This window comes from Buteo buteo, chromosome 32 (assembly GCF_964188355.1).
Source record: "Buteo buteo chromosome 32, bButBut1.hap1.1, whole genome shotgun sequence".
NCBI classification, from domain to species: Eukaryota; Metazoa; Chordata; class Aves; order Accipitriformes; family Accipitridae; genus Buteo; species Buteo buteo.
In genome coordinates, this window is record NC_134202.1 from 118,206 (window position 1) to 144,956 (window position 26,751).

Consider the following 26,751-nt stretch of genomic DNA (forward strand, 5'->3'; position numbering starts at 1 on the left):
GATATGGGGGTCTATGGGGTGGGGGGGCAGTTATGGGGGTCTATGGGCTGGGGGTGAGCAGTTATGGGGGTCCCATGGGGCAGGGTGGGAGCAGTTATGGGGGGGGGGTCTATGGAGCAGGGTGAGGGAGGCAGCGGCACCGTGGGGCAGCGGTTTCGGGGGGGGGGGGGGCAGCGGTTTTGGGGAGGCTGAGCCCGTCCCTTCCTGCCGGGCCCAACTTCTGCATTCAGGGCTGTGGCAGCGCCATGGGGACCCACGTCCTCCTCCTCCTCCTCCTCGGTGGGGCCGGGGGCACGGGGGGGGTGAATTTGGGGTGGGGGGGACGTGGGTGCCACCGTCAACCCCCCCCCCGGGCTTTGTCTCCCACAGGTTGCTGGGTGCTGGTGCCGCGCGGGGCTTTGGACCGTGAGTATCTGGGGGGGGGGACGCGTCGGGGTGGGGGGGGGACACAACACGCTGTGGGGCTGGGGGGGGTGAAGGTGGCCATCCACCCCCCCCAACCCCTCCTGCCATGTCCCACCGCACCTGGACCCCCCGTGTCTCCACACTCCTGGTGCCCTACAGCCCTGGGGGGGGGGGGTGTGTGTCCCCCTGTCTGTGTTCTGCAGCCCCCACCCCATCCCAATGTCCCCCCTGTCCCCCTCCCCAGGGCTCTGGGGTCTCCAACGTCCCCCTGTCCCTCTGCCGAGGGCTCTGGGGTCCCCCGTGTCCCCATCCCCAGGGCTCTGGGGTCCCCAATATCCCCATCCCCAAGGCTCTGGGGTCCCCAGTGTCCCCCTGTGTCCCCATCCCCACGGCTCCAGTGTCCCCAGTGTTGCCCCTGTGCCCTGGGCTTTGGGGTCCCCAATGTCCCCCCCATCCCCAGGGCTCTGGGGTCCCCAACGTCCCCCCATGTCCCCAGCCCCACGCCTCCAGTGTCCCCAGTGTCCTCCCTGTCCCCGTCCCAGGACTCCGGGATCCCCAACGTCCCCCTGTGTCCCCGTCCCCAGGGCTCGGGGGTCCCCAATATCCCCCCCATCCCCATCACTCTGGGGTCCCCAACGTGTCCCCCCCCATGTCCCCAGCCCAGAGCCGCCCCCAGCTGACGCCCAGGGATGGGCTGTGGGTGGCGGTGGGCAGCCCCCTCATCCTCCAGTGCTTCTGCCCGGGGCCGGAATTCCACCTTTTCCACGGGAACGACACGAAGCCGCCGGTGAAAACCGAAACCTCCGACTGCGGCTTCGTCACCTTCAACGACACCGTCACCCGCGCCGCCGGCGGGCTCTACTTCTGCCGCTGCCCCCCCGGCCCCAAAAGCGAGGCCGTGAAAGTGGTGGTCATCGGTGAGCAAAAAACCACGCCGGGGACAGCTTGGGGGGGCTGGTGCCCCCCATCCCGTGACCCCCCCCTTCCCTGTGCCCCCCCCAGACCCCGATCTGGACCCCCCCGAACTCTCGCTGCCGCCGCCGCAGCCGCTGCCGGTGCCGGAGGGGACCAACATCTCGGTGGTCTGTAAGGGACCCCCCGGGGCTGCCACCTTCCAGCTCTACCGGGGGGGTCCCGGGGGGGCCGTGGGGAAGGAGCAGGAGGAGAGGGGGGGGGCCGCCTCCTTCACCCTCGGCCCCCTCCACCCCCGCGACGAGGGCGCCTACTTCTGCACCTACAGCCCCAAGACGGGGGGGCTCTCGCCACCCAGCCCCTCGCTGCTGATCCTGGTGGAAGGTGAGGGGGGGGGCTATTAAAGGGGTGGGGGGAGTCCCCAAATTCAGGGGGTGTCCCAAAAAGGAGGAATTAGGGGGAGGGGTGTCCCCCTGTATTCAGGGGTTACATAGGGGTCTGAAGATGGGGGGGGGGGGGCAGAAACAAGGAGGGGGGGAGTTCGCCTTGGGGACAGGGGCTGGGGGCACCCTCGAATGCAGGGGTGTCTGGGGAACCCCCCCAAAATGAGGGGGGGGCTGGGGGCAGCCCCTAAATCCAGAGGGTGTCTTAAAGGATGGAGGGGGGACACCCCAAAATGAGGGGGGGGTGGGGGCAGCCCCTAAATCCAGAGAATGACTTAAAGGATGAAGGGGGGGGGACACCCCCTAAATCCAGGGGGGTGGGGAAGGGCTCAGGCTGCCTCCCCAGGGAAAGGGGGGGGGTGTCCCAAAAAGGGGGAATTGAGGGGGGGGGGTGTCCCTGGAGGGCAGCTGGGGAATCCCCAAGGCAGAAGCCGGGGGGGGGGGGCAGATTTTGGGGTGTCCCTACAGATTGGGGGCCCCACCTGAGACCCCCTGTCCCCACAGGGGGGGGTGCCACCCCCAAGGACCCCAACTGGCCGGGCTGCAAGAACTGGGAGGGGTCCTACTAACCCCCCCCAACCCCACCGCTGCACCAGGACGCCTGGGTGCCCCCCCGGACCCCTGGGTGTCCCCCCCCCAATCAGCTCAATAAAGCAACATTATCTGGACACCTGGGCCCACGGCAGTGGCCCCCCCACAAATGCAGACACAGGGGGGGCAATCCCCAAAATGGGGCAGGGGGGGCCTCCTCCAGCGAGACGCAGACCCCGGAGAATTGGAAAAATCGTTTAATTAGGGGGGGGCGGCGGGAGAGGGGGGGGTCCCCCAACTCCGTATGACACGGGGGGGGGCCGGGCCGGAGGTGGGGGGAGGGGGGCCCCCCCGTTTTCGCCAATACGAAACGCCACAGAAGGGGGGGGGCGGGGAGGGAGGGAGGGGAGGCGAGCGCTACAACGAGAAACCAGCACTGGGGGGGGCAACGGGGGGGGAAACCGCCGAGACGAGAGAAAAAAAAAAAAAAAACCCGAAAAGAACAAAAAACAAAACAAACAAACAAAAAAGAAAACAAAAAAGGGGCTGGGGGGGTAGGGGGGGCATGGGTGGCCCCCCCCCAGCCCAGCCCCCCCCCACCGGGGGCTACCAGAAGTCGCGGCGGTGGTAGGAGTCGGGGTCGCAGTACTTGGTGACGACGACTCTGTTGGCGAATTTGCGGCCGGTCAGGCCCTGCATCGCCTTCTGGCAGTCGAAGACCGAGGTGAACTCCACGAAGATCTGGGGGGGGGGGCAAGAATTTTTTAAAGGGGGGGGGTCACGGGGGGACCCAGGCATCCAGCTGCCCCCCCAGAGCCTGCCCCCCATCACCCCCCCACCCAAGGGGAACCCCCATGTGGGGCTGCCCCAGTCCTGGGGCCGCATATCGCCCCCCCCCCCCCCGAGGGACACCGGGGTTGGGGGGGGCCCACATCAGCCCCCCCAAAGGACCCCGGGGCGCAGGCACCGTCCCCTCCACAGGGGGGGCTTTGGTGTCGGGGTTCCCCTCATGTCTGGGCGCCGTTGCCGTCCCCATGGGGTGTCCAGTCGCTGTGGGGTACTGGGGTGTCTGGAAATCATCCTTGTCCCCAGTGCCACGTCCCCACGGGGTACTGGGGTGTCTGGGAATTGTCCTCGTCCCTACTGCCATGTCCCCGCGGGGTTTTGGGGTGTCTGGGAATTGTCCTCGTCCCCACTGCCATGTCCCCGCGGGGTTTTGGGGTGTCTGGGAATTGTCCTCGTCCCCACTGCCATGTCCCCGCGGGGTTTTGGGGTGTCTGAGAATTGTCCTTGTCCCCACTGCCCCATCCCCACGGAGTACTGGGGTGGGTGGGTGCTGTTCTCGTCCCCACTCCGATGTCCCCATGGGTACTGGGGTGTCTGGGAATTGTCCTTGTCCCCACTACCATGTCCCCACAGGGTTTTGGGGTGTCTGGGAATTGTCCTCGTCCCCGCTGCTGTGTCCCCACAGGGTTCTGGGGTGTCTGGGAATTGTCCTTGTCCCCACTGCTACATTCCCACGGGGTACTGTGGTGTCTGGGTGCTGTCCTTGTCCCCACTCCGATGTCCCCATGGGGTACTGTGGTGTCTGGGTGCTGTCCTTGTCCCCACTCCGATGTCCCCACGGGGTACTGGGGTGGGTGGGTGGTGTCCTTGTCCCCACTCCGACGTCCCCATGGGGTACTGGGGTGTCCAGTCACTGTCCCTGTCCCCACGGGGATCTGGGCTGTCTGGGAATTGTCCTCGTCCCCACTGCTACATCCCCACAGGGTTCTGGGCTGTCTGGAAATTCTCCTTGTCCCCACTGCCATGTCCCCATGGGGTACTGGGGTGTCCAGTCACTGTCCCTGTCCCCACGGGGTTCTGGGGCGTCTGGGAACTGTCCTTGTCCCCACTGCCATGTTCCCACGGGGTACTGGGGTGTCTGGGTGCTGTCCTTGTCCCCACTGTGATGTCCCCATGGGGTAGTGGGGCGTCCAGTCACTTTCCCTGTCACCACGGGGTTCTGGGCTGTCTGGAAATTGTCCTTGTCCCCACTGCCACGCCCCCACAGGGTTCTGGGGTGTCTGGGAATTGTCCTTGTCCCCAGTGCCATGTCCCCACAGGGTACTGGGGTGTCTGGGTGCTGTTTTTGTCCCCACTGCCATGTCCCCACGGAGTACTGGGGTGGGTGGGTGCTGTCCTCGTCCCCACTCCGATGTCCCCACGGGGTACTGGGGCGTCCAGTCACTGTCCCTGTCCCTACAGGTTACCGGGGTACCTGGGAATTGTCCTCGTCCCCACTGCTACATCCCCACGGGGTACTGGGGCGTGTGGGTGCCGTCCTGGTCCCCCTGCCCCATCCCCACAGGTCACCCGTGCACCACCACCACCACCCCGCCCCGGCCCCTTCTCCGTCTCCCACCTTTCCGCATCCGGGCACCTCGACGCCGTCGACGGGCCGGGGGATCTCGATGGATTTGACGAGGCCGTACTTGCCGCACTCGTCCCGCACGTCCTCCACGATCTCCTCGTACTCCTCGTCGTCCAGCAGCTCCTCGGGCAGCACCATGTTCATCAGGCACAGCACCTCCGTCGGGTGGCCGCCCATCTGCACCTGCGAGCTCATCAGCCCGGGCACCTGCAGCGTCACCGGGGTCTGGTTTATCGTGCTCTGGTGAAGGGGGGGGGGGGGTGGGGGGGGGCAACAGCGGGGGGGTTAGGGGGGCGTGACGGGACCCCGCTGCGCCCACCCCGACACGGGGGGGTGTCCCCCAGACCCCCCTGGGGATCCCCCCAGCTCCCTAGAGATGGGGACGAGGCGTCCTGGCGTCCCCGCGTTTCACCCCCAGGACGGGACCTGGGCATCCCGGCTGTTTCCCGGACGCCCCCCCCCCCCAGTGGGGACCCCCCCAGTTCACTGGGGATGGGGACGAGGGGTCCTGGCTGCCCCCCAGCTCCCGCCCGAAAAAGAGAACCCAGGCATCCTGGCACTCCCCACAGATCACTGGAAACACAAGGGGTCCCGGCACCTCCACGCTACCCTTGGAAAGGACCCAGGGCTCCTGACACCCCCCCGAGAGGACCCAGGTGTCCTAGTGTCCCCACAGCCCCCCCGGACGCCCCCAGCTCCCTGGGGATGGGGACAAGGTGTCCTGGTGCCCCCACACCCCCCCCAGAAGTGGACCCAGGCGTGCTGGTTCCCCCAGACACCCCCGGAGACCCCCTGGGTTGCTGGGGATGGGGACGAGGCATCCTGGTGCCCCCACGTCCCTCCAGGGACACCCCCAGCTCCCTTGGGAGGGGGACAAGGCGTCCTGGCAACCCCCCCCCACCCCAACCCCAGTTCACGGAGCGTGGGGACAAAAGATCCTGGCACCCCGCTGTTCCCCGGGGGACCCCCAGCACGCTGGGGATGGGGATAAGGTGTTCTGGTACCCCCACAGCCCCCAGGACAGGACCCAAACGTCCTGGCTGTCCCCCCCCCAGGGAACCCCAGCTTGCTGGGCACAGGGACAAGGGGTCCTGATGCCCCCATACCCCCCCAAAGAGAACGCAGGTGTCCAGGGTCCCCTCCAGAGAACCCAGCCATCCTAGCAACCCAAGAGCCCCCCCCCAGAAGATAACCCAGGCGTCCTGGTGCCCCTAGACCCCCCCGAAAAAAGGACCGAGGCATCTGGGACACCCCCCGCAAGACGACCCAGGCATCCTGCCACCCCCACGCATCCCCGCAAGGATCCTCTGGCTCGCTGGGGACATGGACAAGTTGTCCTGGCACCCCCATACCCCCCTAAAAAAACCCCCAAGCATCCTAGAACCCCCCCTCTCCCTCTCAGAAAAGGACCCAGGCTCTTCCCCCACCCCGGGGGGGGACCCCAGCGTCCGTCCCTCCCCTTCCCACCCCGGGGGGGGACCCTGGCGTCTGGCACCCACTCACCAGGGTGGCGTTCTTGGCCCCCACGCTGGCCCTCTGCACCAGCAGCTTCTTGTCACCCAGCTGCATCCCGTTGAGCCCAGCGATGGCCTGGGGAGGGAGAACGACATGGGGGGGGGGGGACACACGGCGGGGGGTCACCACGGGGTTTGGGGGATCCCCAACAAGTTTGGGGCACCCTGAGAGACCCTGGGGGTGCGGTGGCAGGTGTAGGAGCAGCTCAGGGTAAGGAGTTCCCCTTTTTTGTCCCAGAAAAGAATTTTGGAGAGGCCTGGCTCTACCTGCCACCCCCCCAACAAAAAAAAATTTGGGGAGGAGGAATGATGCTTGCAGCCCCCCTGGGGCATCCCAAGCGGCTAGGGAGGGGGTCCCCAAAACCATCAGGGTGGTCCCCAAAACCATCAAGGGGGTCCCCAAGCCTAGCAGCATCTCCCCAGTGGCTTTCAAGGCATATTTTAGGGGTATTTTGGGCACAAAAACCCCTAGAGATAACCGGGGGAGGGGTCAGGGGGGTTTTGGGGTCCCCAAGGTGCGGTTTTGGGGGTACCTGGTCGGTGACGTTGATGTCGACGTACTCGCAGAAGGCGTAGCCCTTGGAGAGGCCGGTGGCGCTGTCCTTCACCAGGTTGAAGGCTTTCAGCGGCCCGAAGGATGTCAGCAGCTCCTTCACCTGGGGGGGGACGGGACACAACTGGGTGTGTGTGGCAGCTCTAGGACATCCCCCCCAACACCGGGAACCCCCCCACGGCACTGGGAATCCCAGCCTGAAACACCATGGGAATCCTGGGTACTGCCTCCCCCCCTCTTCCCCCAATTCCTGCCCCCGTCAATGGAAAACTCAGCTGAAGAGAGGAACGGGGTTCCTCCACTGTGACACCCCCCCCAAGTTGGCGGGGGGGGCTCTAGGGTCATCCCCCCCCTCTCACCTGGTCATCATTCAGGTAGTTGGGGAGACCCCCGATGAAAAGCTTGTGAGCGGAGTCGGGCACCACCGTAGAGACGACACCTGGGGTGGGGGGGGACACGGCTGTGAGTTGGGGGGGCGCAGGGGGGCCCCCCAGGACCAAACCAGCACTGGGGGGAGCTCCTGTATGGCCGGAAAATGGGCCCCCCAAAACTACCCCCCTATCTACAAATACGTTTTAGAAAAAAAATAGCCCAAACCAAAAAAGCAGAGGCACCCTGCAACGGCCACCCCTTCCAAATCTCCTTTGGGGGGGGAACCAGCTCACCCCAAAACAGAGGGGAGCCCCAGGGGGGCTCACAGCCATTTTGTTCCCCCCTCAAAGAAAGAAAGACCCACGGCAACGGAGCCCCAAGTTAGGGAGGGAATTCCAAACACTGTGCGCTCCCCCCATCAGCTGCCCTATCAAGGTGGGGGGGGGGCCCCTGTGGGTTTTGGGGCCCCCTCCACTCACCCGGCACGTAGACGGAGGGATTCTCCGACATGCCGGGCAGCGGCTGGTAGTCGTGGGGGCGACGGATCTTCAGCGACTGCCCTTGGAAGATGATCCCGTCGAAGGCCATCGCCTGCGTGGTTTCGTCCACCGAGCGGAACTGGGGGGGGACAGATGCCTTAGTGACCCCCCCATGGGCACCATGCCCCCCTCCCCAGCACACCCTGAACCCCGTTTTACCTCCAAAAAGGCAAAATTCTTATCCTGGTTGATCTGCACGGCCAGGACAGGGTTTCCCGGTGCCTGGGTCAGCCCCCCCAGCCGCATCTGGGCATTGAAGAAATCCATCATGGCTTCCTAAAATGGAAGGGGGTGTAAAAGAAAAAAAGGGGAGACACGACAGAAATAAAAGTGAGCGGGAGCAGTGTACCCCGCAGCAGACAGCGGGGGGCTGAAGGCTCCGTCTCGCGGCAGGAGGGGCTCCTCCATTGGCGTCCCCAACCCCTCAGCCCCGAAATGGCGCTGGGTGCCAAATCCTGCCCCCCCGCCTCGCTCCTGCCCACCCCCCCCCAAAATACCTCGGTGATGCCGAAGGGGATGTTGCCGACGTAGAGGCGCCGGGCCTGCCGCGTCATCTGGCTGCCCACCACCGGCACCGGCGTGGGGGTGACGGCCAAACCGTCAGGGGTCATGGTGGGCAGCAGCGCCGTGGCCGGGATCTGCCCCGCGGCTGGAAAACGGAGGGAGGAGGGAAGGGGGCACCGTCAGGGTGAGGGGGGGGGTCTGGGGGGGTTCGGGGAGGGGCCCGGGGAGCGGGCACCCACCTTGCATGGCTTTGTACTGCATGGGGGTGATGTGCTCGAAGCCGGGGGGCGGCACGTCCCAGTACTTGCGGATCTTCTTCTTTTTCTCATGGCGGGGGGAGCGGCTGGTGGGGGGGGGGCACAGTGGGGTGAGGCGAGGGGCTGAGCATCCCCCTGTGTCCCCCCCCAACTAACAGACTGTCTCAGACTCACCTCAGGGGTCCCGAAAGGCTCAGGGGCGACCTGCAAAAAAAAGGAGACCCCGTTATGGTGGGTGCCGTAACAGACCCCCTCCTCTAATTAAGATGGGGGAGTCACAGCCCCGCTGCCCCCCCCACCCCCAAAAAGGGGACCCAGGTGTAGGGGCGATACCGGCGCCGCCGGCGGTCGCGGGAGACGCTGCGTTGATCCCGGTTCCTCCGGTCCCGGCTGCGGCTCCGGCGTTTCCGGTCCCGGCTGCGGGAGCGGCTGTGGCTGCGCTTCCGGTGCCGGTTCTCCTTGTCACGCTCTGGGGGGACACACACAAAGGGGGGGGGGGCGTTAGGTGGGGGGTCAGCAGCCACCCAACCCCCCCACCCCTCCCGGAGGCAGCACCCCACCCCCCCCAGGCCTGGGACCCCCCCACTAGCGCGGGCTGGGGGTCCCCATCCCCTCAGAGTGGGGGGGGGGAACACAGGGACCCGCGTGGGGGGGAGCACATGGTGGGGAGGGCAGCATATGGAGGGGGGACTGCCCCCCTCCCAGGACACCCCCAAAGAAAGTGGGGGGGTCAGCAACCGGGGGGGGCGGGCACGGCGACCCCCCCCCCAGGCACCAAAGCGGGGGGGGGTGGTGATGAATTGCTGGGGGGGGTGATGAATTGCTGGGGGGGTCCCCCCCAAAGGGAGCACAGCCTGGGGGGGGGCAGGGAGCCCACTCTTATGGGGAACGGGGGGGGAGCCCCCCCTCAACGGGAAAACCCGGTGGGCGGGGGGGCAGAGACCCCCAATGGGGGCGATGGGGGGTGCAGCCCCCACAGGGAACCGGGGCAGCCCCCCCCCGCCCCAGGGAGCGCCCCATGGAGGGGTTATACCCCAAAGTGGGGGGCAGGGCCCCCCCCAAGGCCCGGGTGGGGGCGGGGCGGTCCCGGCGGCGGGTGGGGGAGGGGCGGCGGCGGCGCGGTGGGGGCGGGGCGCCGCCCCCGCCGGTACCTTGTTTGTTCTCGTTGAGCTGCCGCTCGAACTCGTCGAAGTCCGACATGGCGGCGGCGGCCCCGGCTCCAGTCCCGGTCCCGCTCCCGGTTCCCGGTTCGGCCTCGGCCCCGGCCCCGTTCCCGGCTCCGACCCCGCGCAGGCCGCGGCGGCACCGTCCCCCCGCTCGGCAACGCTCGGCCACTTCCGGCCCCGCGCTCGGCAGCTTCCGGCCGCCGCTCGGGGCTCCTCGGGCGACGCTCGGCCCTTTCCGGCGGCGCTCGGCTCGTTCCGGCGGCGCTCGGCGCTTTCCGGCGGCGCTCGGCTCGTTCCGGCGGCGCTCGGCGCTTTCCGGCGGCGCTCGGCTCGTTCCGGCGGCGCTCGGCCCTTTCCGGCGGCGCTCGGCTCGCTTCTTTCCGGAAGAGCTCGGCTCTCCTCAGGCTTCTTCCGCCACGCTGCTACGCCACTTCCGGCGGGGACCTCACTGACTTCCGGCCGCCGCTCCGCCCCTCGGCCACCGGGAACGGGAAGGAACAACTGCGTCCCGCTGCCCCGGCGGGGTCCCGCCGACTCCGCCCTTGCCGGTGAGCGCTGGGAGAGCCTCCCTGCACGGCTCGGTACCGTCCGGCCGCCACCTCGGCCGACCTTCCGCTTCCGCCCAGGCGACTTCCGGCGGGCTGGCCCCGCCCCGCGGGTCGCCCCTTCGGCAGTTTCCGCCGCCGCTCGGCTCCACTTCGGCTCCTCCCCCGCCCCCTGGCCGAGAGAGCACTTCCGGCGGGGAGCGGAAGTGTCGTTGCGGGGAGGCGGGGGCACACGCGCCCCCGGTGACACCGGGAGGGTCCCGTGACCCCTGACCCCCATGACCCCTGCCCCCCCCCCCAAGCAGCCAGGCAGAAGCGCCGCACTTTGCCCAAATCTCGGCGTTTTTTCCGTTTATTCACCGTTTCCCCGCCTCTTTTTCCTTTTTTTTTGGTGTTTTTTTTTCTCCTTTTCTCGTTTTTGTCTCCTTTTCCTGCTTTTTCCCTCAGCTGGGGGGGGCACAGGAGGGACGGGGGGGACCCCCATGGCGGGGGGGCAGGACCCTCCTCAGCTTGAGCCCTGGGGGGGGGGGCAGGGGGGCCACAGGGGGCATCTGGGGGGGTCTCACCCCACCGGGGGGGCACGTGGGGGGGTCAGGCTGGTTTTGGGGGGGTCCCGTCCTAAGGGGGGAGGGCTGGGGGGGTCCTGTCCCCCTGAGGGAGTGCGGGGGGAGGTCAGGCTGGTTTGGGGGTGCGTCTTACCCTGGTATGGGAGCGTGGGGGGGGGTCCCAGCTCTGTGTGGGGAATGAGTGGGGGTCCGGGGGGGGCCCTGTCCCACTGGGGGAGCAAGTTGGGGGGGGTCAAGCTGGTTCTGGGGGGCTCCTGTCTGGCAGTGGGGGATGAGTGTGGGGTCTGGGTGGGGGGTCCCAGCCCACAGGGGGGGTCCTGGCAGGGAGAGGGGTCCTGTCCCGGCAGGGGGGGCTCCCGTCCTGGTACGGGAGCGAGCTGGGGGGTCCCAGGCGTGTCGGGGGGGCTCCTGTCTGGCAGCAAGGGACAAGCGTGGGGTCTGGGGGGGGTCCCAGCCCATGGAGGGGCACGTGGGGGTCTGGGGGGGGGTCCTGTCCTGGTACAGGAGCAAGTTGGGGGGTCCCAGGCGTGTTGGGGGGGCTCCTGTCTGGCAGCAAGGGACGAGCGTGGGGTCTGGGGGGGGGTCCCAGCCCACAGGGGGGGGTCCTGGCGGGGAGAGGGGTCCTGTCCCGGCGGGGGGGGGGGTGTCCCATCCTGGTATGGGAGCGAGTTGGGGGGTCCCAGGCATGTTGGGGGGCTCCTGTCTGACAGCAAGGGAAGAGCATGGGGTCTGGGGGGGGGGGTCCCAGCCCACGGGGAGGGCAGCACGTGGGGGTCCTGGTGGGGAGAGGGGTCCCGTCCTGGTACACGAGCGAGTAGGGGGGGGTCCCCGCCGTGCCGGGGGAGCAGGCAGGGTGTCAGGCTGGTTCCGGAGGGCAGAGGGGGAAGAGGAGGGGGGGGGGTCCCAGGGTCCCACCCCACCCGGGTGGGGGGTCTCACCGCTTGAAGCGGTAGGTGATGGGCAGCAGCAGTTTGCTCTTCTTGAGGGCTTGGACCTTCTGGAGGGTGTCGGGGTCGAGGGCGAGGAAGCAGCGGCGCGAATATTCCAGCAGCCGCTCCTTGGAGGGGTCGAACTCGCCCACCTCCGCCAGCTTCTCGGGGGCCACCAGCAGCAGCTCGGCGATGGGGGTGGTCAGCGCCACCGTGTTGCGGTCGACGCGGTGGTGCTCGAAGGCCCGGCTCATGCTCTTCAGCTTCTGGAAGGTGGTCAGGATCTTCTTGTAGCGGGAGAGGACCCCGTCGGCGTCCTTCACTGCGGGGGGGGGGAGTTGGGGATATGGGGATGCGGGATGGGGGGATGCGGGGAGGGGAGAGGAGGGGGGACAGGGATACGAGATGGGGGACAGGGACAGGGGGACAGGGATGGGGACAGAGGGATGGGGGACAGGGACATGGGGATGGGGAGAGTGATGGGAGATTGGGGACGGACACAGGGATGGGGGTATGGGGACACACGGACAGGGATGGGGACACAGGGACATGGGGATGGGGGACACGGGGACGGGAGATGAGGGGGGACAGGGACACGAGACGGGAGGAGAGGGACATGGGGACACGGGGATGGGGAGAGGGATGGGAGATGGGGGGACAGGGATATGGGGGTATGGGGACACACGGACAGGGATGGGGACACAGGGATGGGGGGACATGGGGACGGGGAGAGGGATGGGAGATTGGGGGCGGACACAGGGATGGGGATATGGGGACACGCGGACAGGGATGGGGACACAGGGACATGGGGATGGGAGACGAGGGGGGACAGGGACATGGGGATGGGGAGAGGGATGGGAGATGGGGGACAGGGACATGGGGATATGGGGACACACGGACAGGAATGGGGGACAGGGACATGGGAACGGGGGTACGGGAATGGGAGATGAGGGCGGACAGGGACGTGAGGACACGGGGATGGGGAGAGGGATGGGAGATGGGGGACAGGGACATGGGGACGGGAGACGAGGGGGGACAGGGACACGAGACAGGGACACAGGGACACGAGGACACAAGGACAGGGATGGGGACACAGGGATGGGGGACAGGGACACGGGGACGCAAGGACAGGGATGGGGACAGAGGGACGTGGGGACGGGAGACGGGGGACAGGGACACGGGGACATGGGGACACGGATGGGAGACGAGGGGGGACGGGGACATGGGGATGGGGAGAGGGATGGGAGATGGGGGACAGGGACATGGGGATATGGGGACACACGGACAGGGATGGGGACACAGGGATAGGGGACAGGGACACGGGAACATGGGGACAGGAGGGATGGGGACAGGGACAGGAGGACGTGGGGATGGGGACAGGGATGGGAGATGGGGGGACGGGGACATGGGGACACAAGGACAGGGATGGGGACACAGGGACACGGGGACAAGAATACAGGGATGGGGACACGGGTGGGGGACATGGGGACACAGGCATGGGGATGGGGACACGGGGATGCAGGGATGGGGCCAGGGAGACATGGGGATGGGACGCCAGGGGACGTGGGGATAGAGGACAGAGGGATGGGGACGTGGGAATGGAGACACAGGGGGTGGGGGACATGGGGACAGGGGGATACGGGGAGGGGGACACGGGGATGGGGGATACAGGGACATGAGGACATGGGCATGGGGGCACACGGGGATGGGGACAAGGGGGACAGACGTGGGGGGGACACGGGCCAGCGCCGGGGGCAGGGACAGGGCAGAGAAGAGACACCGTCACCTCCAGCGATGGCCCCCGGCATGGAGGGGGGGGGGTCCCGGAGGGGACCGGGTGACCCTGCGGGGTCTGGGGTGGGACCCAGGGAGTCCCGGTGTCCCCAGGGGGTCCCCATAGGTCCCAAGAGGCTCAGGGGGGGTCCCGGTGTCCCCAGAGGGTCCCAGTGTCCCCAGAGGGTCCCCAGGGGGTCCCCATAGGTCCCGAGAGGCTGGGGGGGGTCCCAGCGTCCCCAGAGGGTCCCGGTGTCCCCAGGGGTCTCACCCCGCTGCCGCTCGCGGGTCCGGGCTTTGCCGACGCGGCGCCGGGCGACGCCGCTTTTGGGTTTTTGCCGCCGCCGTTCGCCGGCGCCGCCGTCCTCGGAGGGGCCGAGGGAGGAGGCGACGCTGTCGTTGTCCGTCACCTCCCCGTTGCGGGGGTCCCCTGCGTCCCCCCGCCGCGGCGCCGCCTTCCCGCGGCCGTGCTCCTCTGCGGGCAGCGCTCAGTGCCGGGGGGGGGACCCGGGCGTCCCCCAAAAACGTCCCCCGAATCGGTGTCCCCACAACCCCCCCTGCCACGAGCATCCCCCGTGTCCCCCCCCCCCAGCCCCGCGCCTCCCTGCCCCTCCATGTCCCCCCGTCCCTGCGTCCCTCTGCCCCCCCGTATCCCCCCATCCCCACGTCCCTGTGTCCCCTTGTCCCCCCATATCCCCCCATGTCCCCCCATATCCCCCATCCCCAAATCCCTGCGTCCCCTTGTCCCCCCAGACCCTATATCCCCCCGTCCCCACGTACCCCTGTCCCTCTGGGTCACCCCCAAACCCCCTGACTCTGCCCCCCCATCCCCTAGTCCCCATCCCCCTGTCCCCCCCAGACCCCATATCCCCCCCAAACCTCCTGCCCCTGTCCCCCCACGTCCCCCCCACGTCCCCCCCACGTCCCCCCAGACCCCATATCCCCCCCAAACCTCCTGCCCCCGTCCCCCCACATCCCCCCAAACCCCAATTCCCCCCCGCCCCGAGCCTCCCCACATCCCCAGCTCCCCCCAGACCCCCTTGCCCTGAGCACCCCCCCGTCCCCCCCCCCCGCGTCCCCCTCACCGTCCCCCCCGCGGGCTCCCGAGATGAATTTGTCGAGCTGGCAGCGCAGGAAATCCCGCTCCTCCTCCAGGTCCTCGATGCGCTTCTGCAGCCAGGCGTTGCGCTCCAGGGCCAGGTGCAGCTGCGCCCGCGCCCCGGGGGGCTCTGGGGACCCCCGGGGACCCCCACCCTCAGACCCGCGGCCGGGGGATCCCCCCCAGCATGGGGACCCCCGGCCCCACGTCCTCAGGAGTCGGGGAACCCTCAGCCCCCACATCCCTGGGGAACCCCCCGTGCCTCGGGGGGCTCTGGGGACCCCCCACATCCCCAGGGACCCCCCCAACTGGGGCACCCCCAGCCCCCCCCATCCTGGGGTCCCTCCGGGGGGCTCTGGGGACCCCCAACCTCAGTCCCATGTCCCAGGGGACCCCCGGCTTGGGCACCCCCAGCCCCATGTCCCCTGCCCCCCCCCCCAGCTTGGGGGGTCCCCACCCTCCTGGGGACCCTGCGCCCTGTGACACCCCCCCCCCAAAAGGGACCCAGGCATCCAGGGTGCTGCCCCCCCCCAAAAAAGAGATGCAGGCATCGGGGTGCACCCCACCTTCAAAGCTGCTCTGGGGGGGGCTGAGGCTGTAGAAGATGGGGGGCTCGACATGGGGGGGCTCCTCGAAAGGGATGGAGATCTCAAAGGCCTCCTCATCCTTCTTCACTGGGGGGGGGGGACACAAGGGGGGGGTCACCATCACCCACCAGCCCCCCCTCCCCCCGGCGCACCCCAATCCCCCCAGCACCCCCCAAGAGGGTCCCTGCCCCCCCCCATAGAGTCCTGCCCCCCCCCAATCCCCCCTGGTCTTCCCAGCCCCCCCCCCCCATACCCCCTGGGGGGGGTCCCCACCCTCTCCAGGGTCTCTGCCCCTCCCCTTGGACACCCCCCAAAAGCCCCCCCCGGACCCCCCCCGTACCGGGTCGTCGTCGGCGCTCGGCCATGGCGGGGACCCCCCCGGCCCCCCCGCTGTCTCCGGGCCCCTCGGCGGGACGCTGCCGGGGGGGACGACGACACGGGGGGGTCACCAGGGTGCGGGTCCCCCCCCGGGACCCCCCAAATCCCTGGGACCCCCCCAGGGCCACCCCCCCATGAAAGGACTCCCCCAAACCGAGACACCCTTCCCCCCAGGAACCCCCCCACACCACGACACCCCCCAGGACCCCCCCAAACCGAGACCCTCGCCCACTGGGACCCCCCCAGGACCCCCCCAAACCGAGACCCTCCCCCACCGGGACCCCCCCAGGACCCCCCCGACACCGAGACCCTCCCCTACCGGGACCCCCCCCAAACCGAGACCCTCCCCCAGGACCCCCCCAAACCGAGACCCTCCCCCACCGGGACCCCCCCAGCACCCCCCCAAACCGGGACCCCCCCCGAAAGGCCTCTCCCCTCCCTAGATCCACCCCGGGACCCCCCCCAGCCCCCCCAAACCCGGACAGCCCCCCCCCCCAGGACCCCCCAAACCGATCTCCCCCCCCCTCCTCAAACCACTGAACCCCCAGACCGAGCCCCCCCAAATCGTGACCTCCCGCACCGGGAACCCCCCCCCAAAAAACCGGCCCCCCCCCAAAAAAAACGGGACCCCCCCCCCAAACCGGGACCCCCTTCATGGGGGGGGGGTGGTCCCCCCAAACTGCCTGCAGGGTCCCTATGGGGGGGTCCCGGTTTTTTTTGGGGGGGGGTCCCGGTTTTGGGGGGGGGGGTCCCGGCCGAGCCCCCGCGCTCACCCCGCTCCGCATCCGCCCGGCGGCCGCCGCCCGGGCAGGGACCGTCTGCAAAGAGCCGCCGGGGAGCGACAGCGAAAAGCGTCGAGGATGGGAGACGACAGACGATACTACCGGGGCGGGGGGGGCGCGGGGTCCGGTCCTCCATCCACCCCCCCCCCCCGCCAACTCTCCCGCCCCTCCCCGCCTCCGCCCGCTCCCCTCCCCCCCTAACCCCCCCCAACCCCTGGGGATGGTGTTTTGTTTTTTTTTTTTTTTATTTCGGCTCCGGTCCGGTGCGTCTCTTTCGCGACGCTCCCTCAGCCGCCCGCCCGCCCCCGCCGCCCGCGCAGGGACCGGGGTAAAATTCCGAGCGCGGCCGCGAGCGAAAGGCGAAGTGCGGGGTGGGGGGAGGGAGCGTCGCGAAAGAGCCGCCCCTGAGTAGAAGCGAAAAACATCCCCGGGGAGGGGGGGGGGGTCGTGGGGGGCCGGTTCTCCCCTACCGTGGGGAGCGCGTGGGGTGGACGCGGACACGCGTGTGCGCGCGGGAGCCGCCGCCCCCCCCCCCGCACGGCCACACGCGTGGGGCGCTGCGCACCGACACGCGTGGGGAGGCGGCGGGGGGGGGGGGGGTTTGAAGTGCAAAAGCACCGTGTGTCCCCCCCGCGGGTTGCGGGGGTGGGGGGGGGCGGAAAAAAAAAAAACCAACTAGTCTCGGCGCTGCGTTTCCACCCGGACACCAAACGCTGCGACACCGGCGCGGGTCGACCCCCCCCCCCTTTTACCGGGCGCCCCCCTCCCGCCCCGATGCGGCGGTCCCGGACGCCCCCCCCCACCCCGGGTTCGCAACCGGGATCGGTCCCGACCGGAGAAGCCGCGACCTGAGCGGGGCCCCATGAAGGGCCCGAGGTGGGGCCCGGGGCGCGGAGCCGCCGGGAGGTAACGGGGGGGGGGGGGGGGGGGACACACACGGGACCGGGGGGTGGGAGAGGCGTTTGGGACCTGCCCCCACATCGCTGGGAACACGGGTGGTCGGGACCCCCAGGTCTGCCCCCCCCCCCCCCCGGGGTGCGGGACGCCCAAATCTCCCCCCCCCCCGACCCCCGGGGCCCCCCCATGTTTAGTCCCCCAAGGAACCCGGGCACTCGGGACCCCCAGATTTGCCCCCCCCCCCCCGGGACACAAGCACACGGGACCCCCAGATCTGCCCCACATCCCTGGGAACCCCCGTATCCCCCCATTCCTGGGAACCCAGGCACTCGGGACCCCCGTATCCCCCCACCCCAGGGGACCCAGGCATCTGGGACCCCCAGATCTGCCCCACATCCCTGGGGACCCCCATATCCCCCCACCCCAGGGGACCCAGCTGTCTGGGACCCCCCCAGATCTGCCCCACATCCCTGGGGACCCCTATATCTCTTCCCCCCGCTCCGTTCCTGGGAACCCAGGCACTCGGGACCCCCATATCCCCCCACCCCGGGGGACCCAGGCATCCGGGACCCCTCTATGTGACCCCCCCCCAGGGACCCCAGCATCCAGAACCCACATATCTCCCCCCATCCCCAAGGACGCAGCTGTCTGGGACCCCCAGATCTGCCCCATATCCCTGGGGACCCCCGTATCCCCCCACCCCAGGGGACCCAGCTGTCTGGGACCCCCAGATCTGCCCCACATCCCTGGGGACTCCCAGGCATCTGGGACCCCCATATCCCCCCCCCCATTCTTAGGAACCCAGGCACTTGGGACCCCCGTATCCCCCCACCCCAGGGGACCCAGCCATCTGGGACCCCCCCAGATCTGCCCCACATCCCTGGGGACCCCTATATCTCTTCCCCCCACCCCGTTCCTGGGAACCCAGGCACTTGGGACCCCCATATCCCCCCACCCCAGGGCACCCAGCTGTCTGGGACCCCCAGATCTGCCCCACATCCCTGGGGACCCCCGTATCCCCCCACCCCAGGGGACCCAGCCGTCTGGGACCCCCATATTCCCCCCCCCCATTCCTGGGAACCCAGGCACTCAGGACCCCCGTATCCCCCCACCCCTGGGGACCCAGGCATCTGAGACCCCCATATCCCCCCACCCCAGGGGACCCAGCCGTCTGGGACCCCCAGATCTGCCCCCCACCCCTGAGGACCCCCACATCTCCCAACCCCACTGCCAGGAACCCCGGCACCCGAGACCCCCCCCCCCCCATCCCCTCTAACCCCCCGCTCCTCTCCCCCCACAGCCGCACCGAGACCTCCAACCACCCCCCGCCGCCGCCGCCCCCCACCCCGCCGCCGCCGCCACCCCCCATCTCGCCGCCCCCCGCCGACCCTCCGTCCTCTTCCTCCTCCGCCTCTCGCCGCGGGTCCAGCCCCCCGTCGGGGGGTCGTTACCTCCTGATCGACAACCAAGGGTTACCCTACACGGTGCTGGTGGCCGAACCCGGGGGTCCCGGGACCCTCCGTCGCGCTTTCTCCTGCCCGGTTTGCGGCCGTTCCTTCGAGTACCTCTCCTACCTGCAGCGCCACAGCATCACCCACTCGGAGCACAAGCCCCACGTCTGCCGCGCCTGCGGCAAAGCCTTCAAGAGAACGTCCCACCTGGAACGTCACAAATACACCCACGCCGGCCGCAAGCCCCACGCCTGCCCCCTTTGCCCCCGACGCTTTCGGGACTCGGGGGAGCTGGCCCACCACCAGCGGGTGCACACGGGGGAACGACCCTTCCAGTGTCCCCACTGCCACATGCGTTTCGGGGAGAGGAACACCCTCCAACGACACGTCAGGCGCAAGCATCTGCCCCGGCCGCCCGCGCCGTGATGGCGGCGGAGGGTGGGGGGGCGTGATTTGGGGTGGGGTGGGGGTGGAATGGGACGGGGAGAGGTGGTGGATGTGGGGCTGGTGGAAGGGTGGTGGGCTCGGGGCTTCTGCGCGGAGGGATGGTGGCCCTGGAGCTCGTCGTGGAGGGATGGTGGGTCCGGGGCTCATCGTAGGGAGATGGTGGGTCCAGGGCTCATCGCGGCGAGATGGTGGGTCCGGGGTTGGGGACGTGGAGGGATGGTGGCCCTGGAGCTCGTCGTGGGGAGATGGTGGCTCCAGGGCCCATCACGGCAAGATGGTGGCTCTGGGGTTGTGGACGTGGAAGGATGGTGGCCCTGGAGGTCATCGTGGAGGGATGGTGGCTCCAGGGCCCGTCATGGCAAGATGGTGGTCCTGGGGTTGGAGACGTGGAGGGATGGTGGCCCTGGAGCTTGTCGTGGAGGGATGGTGGTCCTGGGATTGGAGACTTGGAAGGATGGTGGCCCTGGAAATCATCGTGGAGGGATGGTGGCTCCAGGGCTCATCGCGGCAAGATGGTGGCCCTGGGGTTGGGGACGTTGAGGGATAGTGGCCCTGGAGCTTGTCGTGGAGGGATTGTGGCTCCGGGGCTCATCGCGGCGAGATGGTGGTTCTGGGGTTGGGGACGTGGAAGGATGGTGGCCCTGGAGCTCCTCGTAGGGAGAAGGTGGCTCCAGGGCCCATCATGGCAAGATGGTGGCTCTGGGGTTGCGGACGTGGAAGGATGGTGGCCCTGGAGCTCGTCGTGGAGGGATGGTGGCTCCAGGGCCCGTCATGGAGGGATAGTGGCCATGGGGTCAGGGACATGGAAGGATGGTGGCTCCAGGGCTCGTGCATGGAGCTGGTCCTGGAGAGAGGGTGACCCTGGGGTCGGTGACACGGGAGATGGTGGCCCCGGAGCTCGTCGCGGAGGGATGGTGGTCCTGGGGCGGGGGACGTGGCAAGACGGTGGTCCGGGGTCTTGTCATAGAGGGAGGGTGGCCACGGGTTTGGGGACGTGGAGAGATGGCGGCCCTGGTGCTCAGCGGGGAGGGATGGTGGCCCCGCGGCTGGGGACGTGGAAGGACGGTGGCCTCGGGGCTCCTGCACGGAGGGACGGTGGCCCTGGGGACGGGGTCCGCGCTGCCCGCCCCCCTGTGAAGCTGCTCCCCCCGACCCCCGTGCGAGGCCCCCCCGGCTCTCCCCCACTCAGTGTTGTTTTTTTTTTTAATTATTATTAAAAAGCTCTTTTTTGGTTTTTCCTTTTCTCTCCTGTTGTCTTATTCGGGGCGGGGGGCGGGCAATAGCCTGAAAACCAATGGCCGATGGCCAACACCCAACCCCTGGGCCAACCAACCCACCGGCCCCTCAACCAACCCACCTGTCTGTGGTCCAACCAATCAACCAGCCAACCCATCAACCAACCAACCCGTCCATGGTCCAACCCATCAACTAACCAACCCACCCATGATCCAACCAACCCATCAACTAACCAACCCACCCATGATCCAACCAACCCACTATGATCCAACCAACTCATCAACTAACCAACCCACCCGAGATCCAACCAACCCACCTGTCCACGGTCCAACCCATCAACTAACCAACCCACCCATGATCCAACCAACCCATCAACTAACCAACCCACCCATGATCCAGCCAACCTACCAACCAACTAACCAACGCACCCATGATCCAACCAACTCATCAACCAACCCCTCAACCAACCAACCTGTCCGTGGTCCAACCCATCAACTAACCAACCCACCCGTGATCCAACCAACCCATCAACCAACCAACCAACCCACCCCCCCAAGCCCCGCTGGCGCTGGAAGGAGCCATCCCCACGGTCGCATCCACGGTTTAATATCGGCTTCGTCTGTACATCCCCGGGTCGGACGCCGCGGTCCCCGCCCATCACTGCGGCGAGCTGCAGCTGGTCTCTGCCCATGCCGGGACCCCCCCTTGCCAAGCAGGGGGTGCGGAAACTCTCTATTATAGATATTTTTATATATATATATATATATATTTATATTTATATTTGCATTTATTTATAGACCTGCGGTGTTAAAAAATCCCTCTGGGGCGAGGAGGGCCATTGGGGGGGTCTCCCCACGCCCCAGCCCCCCCATGGGGACCCAGGTGTCCGGGCTCAGCATGGGGGGCACTGGGGGGGATGTATGTCGTGTCCGTGCACGCCGGGGTGCCGGGGATGGCGTTCCCCCGCGTCCTTTGGGCCGGGCTGCACCACGACAAGCTGTGCCGAGCTGCGCTGTGCCACGCCGTCCCGCGCCAAGCCGTGCCGTGTTGCGCCACGATGAGCTGCACCGAGCCGAGCTGTGCCGAGTTGCGTTGCGCCGTGACAAGCCATGCCGAGCTGCGCGGGGCCGCGTTACACCTTGATGAGCTGTGCCGAGACTTGTCGCACCACGCAGAGCTGTGCCGAGACCCGTTATCCTGCGCCAAGCCTTGCCGCGCCACGCCGAGCCGTGCCAAGACCCATTGCCCCGTGCCGAGCCGTGCTGCACCACGCCGAGCTGCGCTGAGTCCCATGCTGAGCCACGTTGCGCCACGCTGAGCCGTGCCGAGCCCCGTTGCGCCATGATAAGCCGCGTTGCCCCACGCCGAGCCCCGTTGCCTTGTGCCGAGCCGTGCTGCACCATGCCGAGCCCCGTTGCACCACGATAAGCCACGTTGCGCCACGCCGAGCCCCGTTGCTCCGTGCCGAGCTGTGCCGCACCACGCCAAGCTGCGCCGAGCCCCGCTGCGCCGCACCAAGTTGCGCCGAGCCCCATCGCGCCACGAGCCCCGTCGCGCCACGATGATCCACGTCGCACCGCGCCGAGCCCGGCCGCAGCACCCGGCCCCACCACCACCACCTCCCCGTCCCATCGGGCGCCCACCGCTGCCGCCGCGCCTCATCCTCAGGCGTCCTTGTGTGCCAGGGCGGCCAGACGCTCGAGCTTGTGGCCGTGCCGGTGCTTCTTGAGTCCGTAGGTGTTCCGGAAGGCTTCGCCGCAGGTGCTGCACTTGAAGGGGCGGCCGCCCTGGTGGGTCTGCAGGTGTTTGCTGAAGTACTTGGGGTCCTTGAAGAGCTTGAGGCAGGCGGAGCAGCGCAGGTCGCGGCGGGCGTCGTGCGAGCGCTGGTGCCGCAGGATGGAGGACAGGTAGAAGAAGCTCTTGCCGCAAAGCTCGCAGCGGTAAACCTTCTCGCCCAGGTGAACGCGCCGGTGTTCCAGGAGGTTGGAACGATAACGGAAGGTCTTGCCGCAGGTTTGGCAACGTTGGGGGCGGGCGACGACGTGGAGGCGCTGGTGCTCGGCCAGGCTAGAGGATTGGGCGAAGCGCTTGTTGCAGAGGGCACACTTGTAGGCGCGCTCGCCGGTGTGCACCACCTTGTGCTGCCGCAGGTACCAGGAGCGCAGGAAGCCGCGGCCGCAGACGGCGCAGCGGTAAGGCCGCTCCTCGGTGTGGCAACGCTGGTGCCGCATCAGCAGCGCCGCTTCCCAAAACCGCTTCCCGCAAACCGAGCAACCGAAATGGCGTTTCTGCAGGTGCCGGCGCCGGTGCAGCAGCAGGTCGTAGGCGCCGGCGAAGCTTTGCCCGCAGACGCCGCAGGCCAGCGTCCGCCGCACCAGGTGGACGTACTTGTGGGTCACCAGCCCCAAGAAATGCTTGAAGCTCTGCCCGCAGGTGCCGCAGGTGAAACGCTCGCCGCTCGGCACTACCGGGTGCTCCTCGGGGGGCTGCAGCCCGCTCTCGGCCGGCGGCCCCCCCTCGGGCAGCAGCCGCTCGGGGGCGGCCTGGTGAACCAGCTTGTGCCACATCAGGTTCTCGATGAAGCCGAAAGCTTTGCCGCAGGCGTCGCAGCCGTAGGGTTTCTCCCCGGCGTGGGCTTCCTTGTGGTTGACCGCGCGGAAGAGGTCGGGGAATCGCTCGCCGCATTCGCCGCAGCCGTAGCTCAGCCCCTCAGGGGGGGTCCCGGCACCCCCCAACCCGCAGGGCAAGGGCAGCCGGTGGATCTGCTTGTGCCGGGTCAGGCTCTGGGGGTAGCCGAAGGCTTTGCCGCAGAGCTCGCACTTGTAGGGCCGCTCGCGGGTGTGCACCACGTGGTGCTTGCTGAGGTGGAAGGACTCACGGAAGCGCTTGCCGCAGACGGCGCACTGGTGCGGCTTCTCCCCGGTGTGGATCCGCTCGTGCCGCTTCAGCGTCTCTCGACGGCCAAACGCCCGCCCACAGATGCCGCAGCCGAAACTCTTGCCCGGTGCCAGCAACGCGGCCGGCGGGGGGGACAAGAAGCCCCCGGCACCGTCGGCCGCCTTCACCTCCCCCTCCGGTGCCACGTAGGCACCGGGGAACACGGGCACCGCCGCCGCCGTTCCCTTGGGGACGCCGGGGTACGCCACCGCGCCGGCCTTGGGGCCGGCGTGGACCTGCCGGTGCCGCAGCAGGCTCTGCGGGGCGGCATAGGCTTTCCCGCAGACCTCGCACTTGTAGTCGGGGCGCTGGCCGCTGTGGGCGGCTTGGTGCCGCAGCAGGTACGCTGGATCCCGAAACTCCTTCCCGCAGACGGCGCAGGGCACCCGCAGCAGCCCCGAGTGCGTCTTGACGTGGCGGGTGAGGCTCTCGCGCCGGTTGAAGCTCTTGGCACACACCGAGCAGCTGAAGGGCTTCTCGCCGGTGTGGATGATCTGGTGCTGGTGGAGGTGGCTCGGCTTCTTGAAGACCTTCCAGCACAGCGAGCAGGTGAAGGGGCCGTCCGGGGCAGTGCCGCTGGGTGCTGGGGCGGCACCGCCGGGCGCCAAAGTGACCCCGCCGGGCGCCGGGATGACCCCGCTCGGCGCCAGGATGACCCCACCGGGCGCCGGGATGACGCCGCTGGGTGCCGGGATGACGCCGCTCAGCGCCGCATTGACCCCGTTAGGCGCCGCATTGACCCCGTTAGGTGCCACGTTGACCCCGTTGGGCGCCGGCATGACCCCGCTCGCCGCTAGACTGACCCCGTTGGGTGCCGCGTTGACTCCGTTGGGCGCCGCGTTGACCCCGCTCGCCAGGGGGTTGACTCCATTGGGTGCCGGCAAGACCCCACCGGCCCCGTTGGGTGCCGGCATGACCCCGGAGGTGGTGGCCACTGCGGCGGGGGTGACGCCGGCAGCGCCGCTGTCCTCGGCAGCTTCCTTGTGGCAGCGTCGGTGGCGGATGAGGCTGGAGACATGGTTATAAGTGCGGCCGCAGGTGCCGCACTCGTAGGGCCGCTCGCCGCTGTGCACCAGCATGTGCTGCACCAGGTGGGACGACTGCTTGAAGGACTTCTGGCAGACGCCGCAGGGAAAGCGCCGCTCCATGAAATACTTCAGCCGGCGGAAATAACTCTTCTCCTCCTTCGACGCCGCCTCCGGGGGGGCCGGGGGGGCCGCCGGGGTCCCCGCCGCCGCTGCCGTCCCCGTTGTCACCGCCACCGTCCCACCCCGTTTCAGCCCCCCGAAGAGGTGCTGGTGGCTGGAGAGGTCCACGATGCCCCACTGGGGCGCGTTGAAGGCGCCGGCGGCCTCAAAGAGGGGCTGCGGCGGGGGGGGGACGGCCGGGCTGGGGTACGGGGGGGCCCCCGCTTGCACCCCCACGCTGCCCTCCGCCTTTTTCGGCTGGGAGGAGGAGGAGGAGGAGGAGGAGGAGGAGGAAGAGGAGGCGCCGCCTTCGGCCTTGAAGTCCTTGTGCTTGGCGGCAGGGGGGCGGTCGAAGGGGGGGGCGCCGGGCGGGGGGGGGTAGTCGAAAGGGGGCTGGGGGCAGGGGAGGGCGGGCAGGGTTTTGGGGTGCTCGTGGCCGTAGGGCTCCATGGGCTCGAAGCGCTGGTGGTTGAGGAACTCGAGGAAGTCGAAGGGGTAGCTCTGGAAGTGAACGCTCTCGTCGCTGACGTTGGCTTCCATCTCCGCCCGGGGACGGGGGGCTGTGACCTGGGGGGGGGCGTGAGAGGTGGGGGGGGGTCGGGGAGGTATCCCCCAGGCCTGGGGAGGAGCTCAGAGATGGGATGTGGGGTGCCCTTGGGTTTTTGGAAGGGCAGGAGGTGGATGGGGGTCAGGAGGAGCCCAGAGCTGGGATGTGGGGCTGGGTCATGGGGTTCACTTGGGTTTTTGGGGGGCTTTGAGGTCAGGGGAAGCACAGGGGGTGGATGGTGCTGAGCAGGAGCTCAGAGGCGGGCTGTGGGGCTGGGCTGGGGCGTCCGTCGGCTTTTTTGGGGGATGAAGGGGGTGGATGGGGGCCAGGAGGAGCCCAGAGGCGGGATGTGGGGCTGGGCCATGGGGTTCAATTGGGTTTTGGGGGGCTTTGAGGTCGGGGGGGGGGACACAGGGGGTGGATGGGCCTGGGAGTGAGCTCAGAGGTGGGATGCGGGGCTGAGCGGGGGCGTCCCCTCGGCTTTTTTTGGGGGTGGATGGGGGTCAGGAGGAGCCCAGAGGCGGGATGTGGGGCTGGGTCATGGGGTCTCCTTGGCTTTTTTTTGGGGGGGGGGGGGGGCTGTGAAGTCTGGGGAAGGACAGGGGGCGGATGGTGCTGAGCAAGACCCCAGAGCCGAGCCGTGGGGCTGGGGCGTCCCCTTGGCTTTTTCGGGGGGGTTATAAGGTCGGTGGAAGGGGGGGGGGCTATGGGGTGGCCTTGGGGGGGTCAATGGGGCCCCAGCAGCGATGGGGGGGGGGAGAAGGGTGTCACTCACCTGGGGGTGAACCAGGCCCGTCCGTCCGGGGCCGGGGGGGGGGGGGTGGTCGGTCCGGGAGTGGGGGGGGGTTGTGCGGGGCCGGGGCCGCCCTGGAGCCCCGCACGGACGGGCCTGGCCGGACGCGCCTCCCCCGCCGGAGCCGGAACCCCCCGGCCGGGAACACGTGACGCAAGCCCCGCCCCCTCCCACAATCCTTTGCGACACTGTGGAAAATGGACGGGGGGGGGGGGGAGCCGGGATATCGGGGAAAACCCCTTCTGTCCCTCCCCACCCCCAGGAGGGAGATGGGGGGTCGTGGAGACCCCCCCACCCCCCAAAAAAACTTCACGGGGAGGGTGATGGGGGGAGAAGGGGGCGTTGCCCACAGTCAAGATGGCGCCGCGGCGCCCTCCTCCCCCCGGCCAAGATGGCGGCCGCTGCCCGGCGCCGAACGGGGGCCCGAGACAAGATGGCGGCTGCCCGCACCCAAGATGGCGCCCGCAGGAGGGAGTGTTGCCCTCAACCAAGATGGCGGCCAGTGACTTCCTCCCTCCTAGTGCCCACTTCAAAGATGGCCGCCGGTGGGGAAGGGAGGGGTGGGGGGAAGAGCTGCTCGCGGCCAATCAGAGCGGCGGATTTGGAAGGGGGAGGAGCTGGGAACCGCTCCCGGGGCGGAAGTGACGAGCGTGAGGACGGGGGCGCCGGACGCCGCGTCCCCGCGTTGGGAGGCCGCGGGTGGGGGACACCGTGGAGAGGGTGACGTCACCGCTCAGGACCTCGTCACGGGGGAGGAGGGGGGGTGTGGGGGTTCCCCGCAGGACCGTGTGCCCCTCCCCCAGGGCGTTCCCGCCCCCGGCTCCGCCTTCCCGGGTGCGGCTCCTTTAAGAGCGCGGCCCCTTTAAAAACTCGCCCCCGGGCGGGGCACGTGCGGCCCCACGTGCTCGCGGCCCCTCAGGCCTCGCCCCCCGCCCCCGCCCCTATTGGCCAAAAGTGGGTCAGGCCCCGCCCACCGCGCGCCCTCCCA

The 26,751-nt window shown here is 68.8% G+C and overlaps 4 protein-coding genes across 8 annotated transcripts; 1 reads left to right on the forward strand and 3 right to left on the reverse strand.

Annotated features, from left to right (window-relative positions):
- The first annotated feature begins 103 nt into the window (after window positions 1-103).
- LOC142026151 (platelet glycoprotein VI-like) lies at window positions 104-2,452 on the forward strand. 2 transcript variants are annotated; one of them, XM_075018994.1, is made up of 5 exons: window positions 104-279; window positions 370-405; window positions 1,065-1,322; window positions 1,408-1,701; window positions 2,265-2,451. In XM_075018994.1, the coding sequence occupies exons 1-5, from the start codon at window positions 246-248 to the stop codon at window positions 2,327-2,329; spliced, it is 687 nt and encodes a 228-aa protein (XP_074875095.1). In that variant the 5' UTR covers window positions 104-245; the 3' UTR covers window positions 2,330-2,451. The 2 variants fall into 2 exon arrangements, with proteins under 2 accessions (XP_074875095.1, XP_074875096.1); XM_075018995.1 differs by having other exon boundaries at window positions 134-275; window positions 369-405; window positions 2,265-2,452.
- Window positions 2,453-2,618: 166 nt separating this feature from the next.
- On the reverse strand, window positions 2,619-9,905 carry U2AF2 (U2 small nuclear RNA auxiliary factor 2). Of its 2 annotated transcripts, none has more exons than XM_075019035.1 (12): window positions 9,595-9,905; window positions 8,777-8,912; window positions 8,618-8,647; window positions 8,426-8,529; window positions 8,180-8,331; window positions 7,842-7,958; window positions 7,623-7,761; window positions 7,131-7,210; window positions 6,752-6,874; window positions 6,208-6,294; window positions 4,696-4,911; window positions 2,619-3,032 (listed from the first exon to the last, which is right to left on the reverse strand). In XM_075019035.1, exons 1-12 carry the CDS (start codon window positions 9,641-9,643, stop codon window positions 2,898-2,900), a joined length of 1,368 nt encoding a protein of 455 aa, XP_074875136.1. In that variant the 5' UTR covers window positions 9,644-9,905; the 3' UTR covers window positions 2,619-2,897. The 2 variants fall into 2 exon arrangements, with proteins under 2 accessions (XP_074875136.1, XP_074875135.1); XM_075019034.1 differs by having other exon boundaries at window positions 2,621-3,032; window positions 4,696-4,944; window positions 9,595-9,898.
- A 577-nt stretch (window positions 9,906-10,482) lies between these two features.
- CCDC106 (coiled-coil domain containing 106) lies at window positions 10,483-16,424 on the reverse strand. Of its 3 annotated transcripts, none has more exons than XM_075019031.1 (6): window positions 16,260-16,424; window positions 15,449-15,524; window positions 15,088-15,195; window positions 14,508-14,651; window positions 13,694-13,897; window positions 10,488-11,915 (listed from the first exon to the last, which is right to left on the reverse strand). In XM_075019031.1, the coding sequence occupies exons 1-6, from the start codon at window positions 16,269-16,271 to the stop codon at window positions 10,717-10,719; spliced, it is 1,743 nt and encodes a 580-aa protein (XP_074875132.1). In that variant the 5' UTR covers window positions 16,272-16,424; the 3' UTR covers window positions 10,488-10,716. The 3 variants fall into 3 exon arrangements, with proteins under 3 accessions (XP_074875133.1, XP_074875132.1, XP_074875134.1); XM_075019033.1 differs by having other exon boundaries at window positions 11,498-11,971; window positions 16,260-16,414; XM_075019032.1 differs by lacking the exons at window positions 15,449-15,524; window positions 16,260-16,424 and having other exon boundaries at window positions 10,483-11,915; window positions 14,508-14,592.
- A 4,470-nt stretch (window positions 16,425-20,894) lies between these two features.
- On the reverse strand, window positions 20,895-25,934 carry ZNF865 (zinc finger protein 865). Its single transcript, XM_075019055.1, has 2 exons — window positions 25,746-25,934; window positions 20,895-24,990 (listed from the first exon to the last, which is right to left on the reverse strand). The coding sequence occupies exon 2, from the start codon at window positions 24,961-24,963 to the stop codon at window positions 21,964-21,966; it is 3,000 nt and encodes a 999-aa protein (XP_074875156.1). The 5' UTR covers window positions 24,964-24,990; window positions 25,746-25,934; the 3' UTR covers window positions 20,895-21,963.
- Between the last annotated feature and the right edge of the window lie 817 nt (window positions 25,935-26,751).

Excerpts from the sequence above, each read along its gene's own strand:
- LOC142026151 (XM_075018994.1), top strand. The coding sequence starts at position 246 with ATGGGGACCCACGTCCTCCTCCTCCTCCTCCTCG. Across the intron at positions 280-369 it reads CCTCCTCCTCCTCCTCCTCG|GTTGCTGGGTGCTGGTGCCG; the intron begins GTGGGGCCGGGG and ends TGTCTCCCACAG. Across the intron at positions 1,702-2,264 it reads GCTGCTGATCCTGGTGGAAG|GGGGGGGTGCCACCCCCAAG; the intron begins GTGAGGGGGGGG and ends CTGTCCCCACAG.
- U2AF2 (XM_075019034.1), bottom strand. The coding sequence starts at position 9,643 with ATGTCGGACTTCGACGAGTTCGAGCGGCAGCTCAACGAGAACAAACAA. Across the intron at positions 8,648-8,776 it reads CGCGACCGCCGGCGGCGCCG|GTCGCCCCTGAGCCTTTCGG; the intron begins GTATCGCCCCTA and ends TTTTTTTTGCAG. Across the intron at positions 3,033-4,695 it reads AGGTGCCCGGATGCGGAAAG|ATCTTCGTGGAGTTCACCTC; the intron begins GTGGGAGACGGA and ends CCCCCCCCCCAG.
- CCDC106 (XM_075019031.1), bottom strand. Across the intron at positions 15,196-15,448 it reads CGAGCGCCGACGACGACCCG|TGAAGAAGGATGAGGAGGCC; the intron begins GTACGGGGGGGG and ends CCCCCCCCCCAG. Across the intron at positions 11,916-13,693 it reads GACCCGCGAGCGGCAGCGGG|AAGCTGAAGAGCATGAGCCG; the intron begins GTGAGACCCCTG and ends ACCACCTTCCAG.
- ZNF865 (XM_075019055.1), bottom strand. The coding sequence starts at position 24,963 with ATGGAAGCCAACGTCAGCGACGAGAGCGTTCACTTCCAGAGCTACCCC.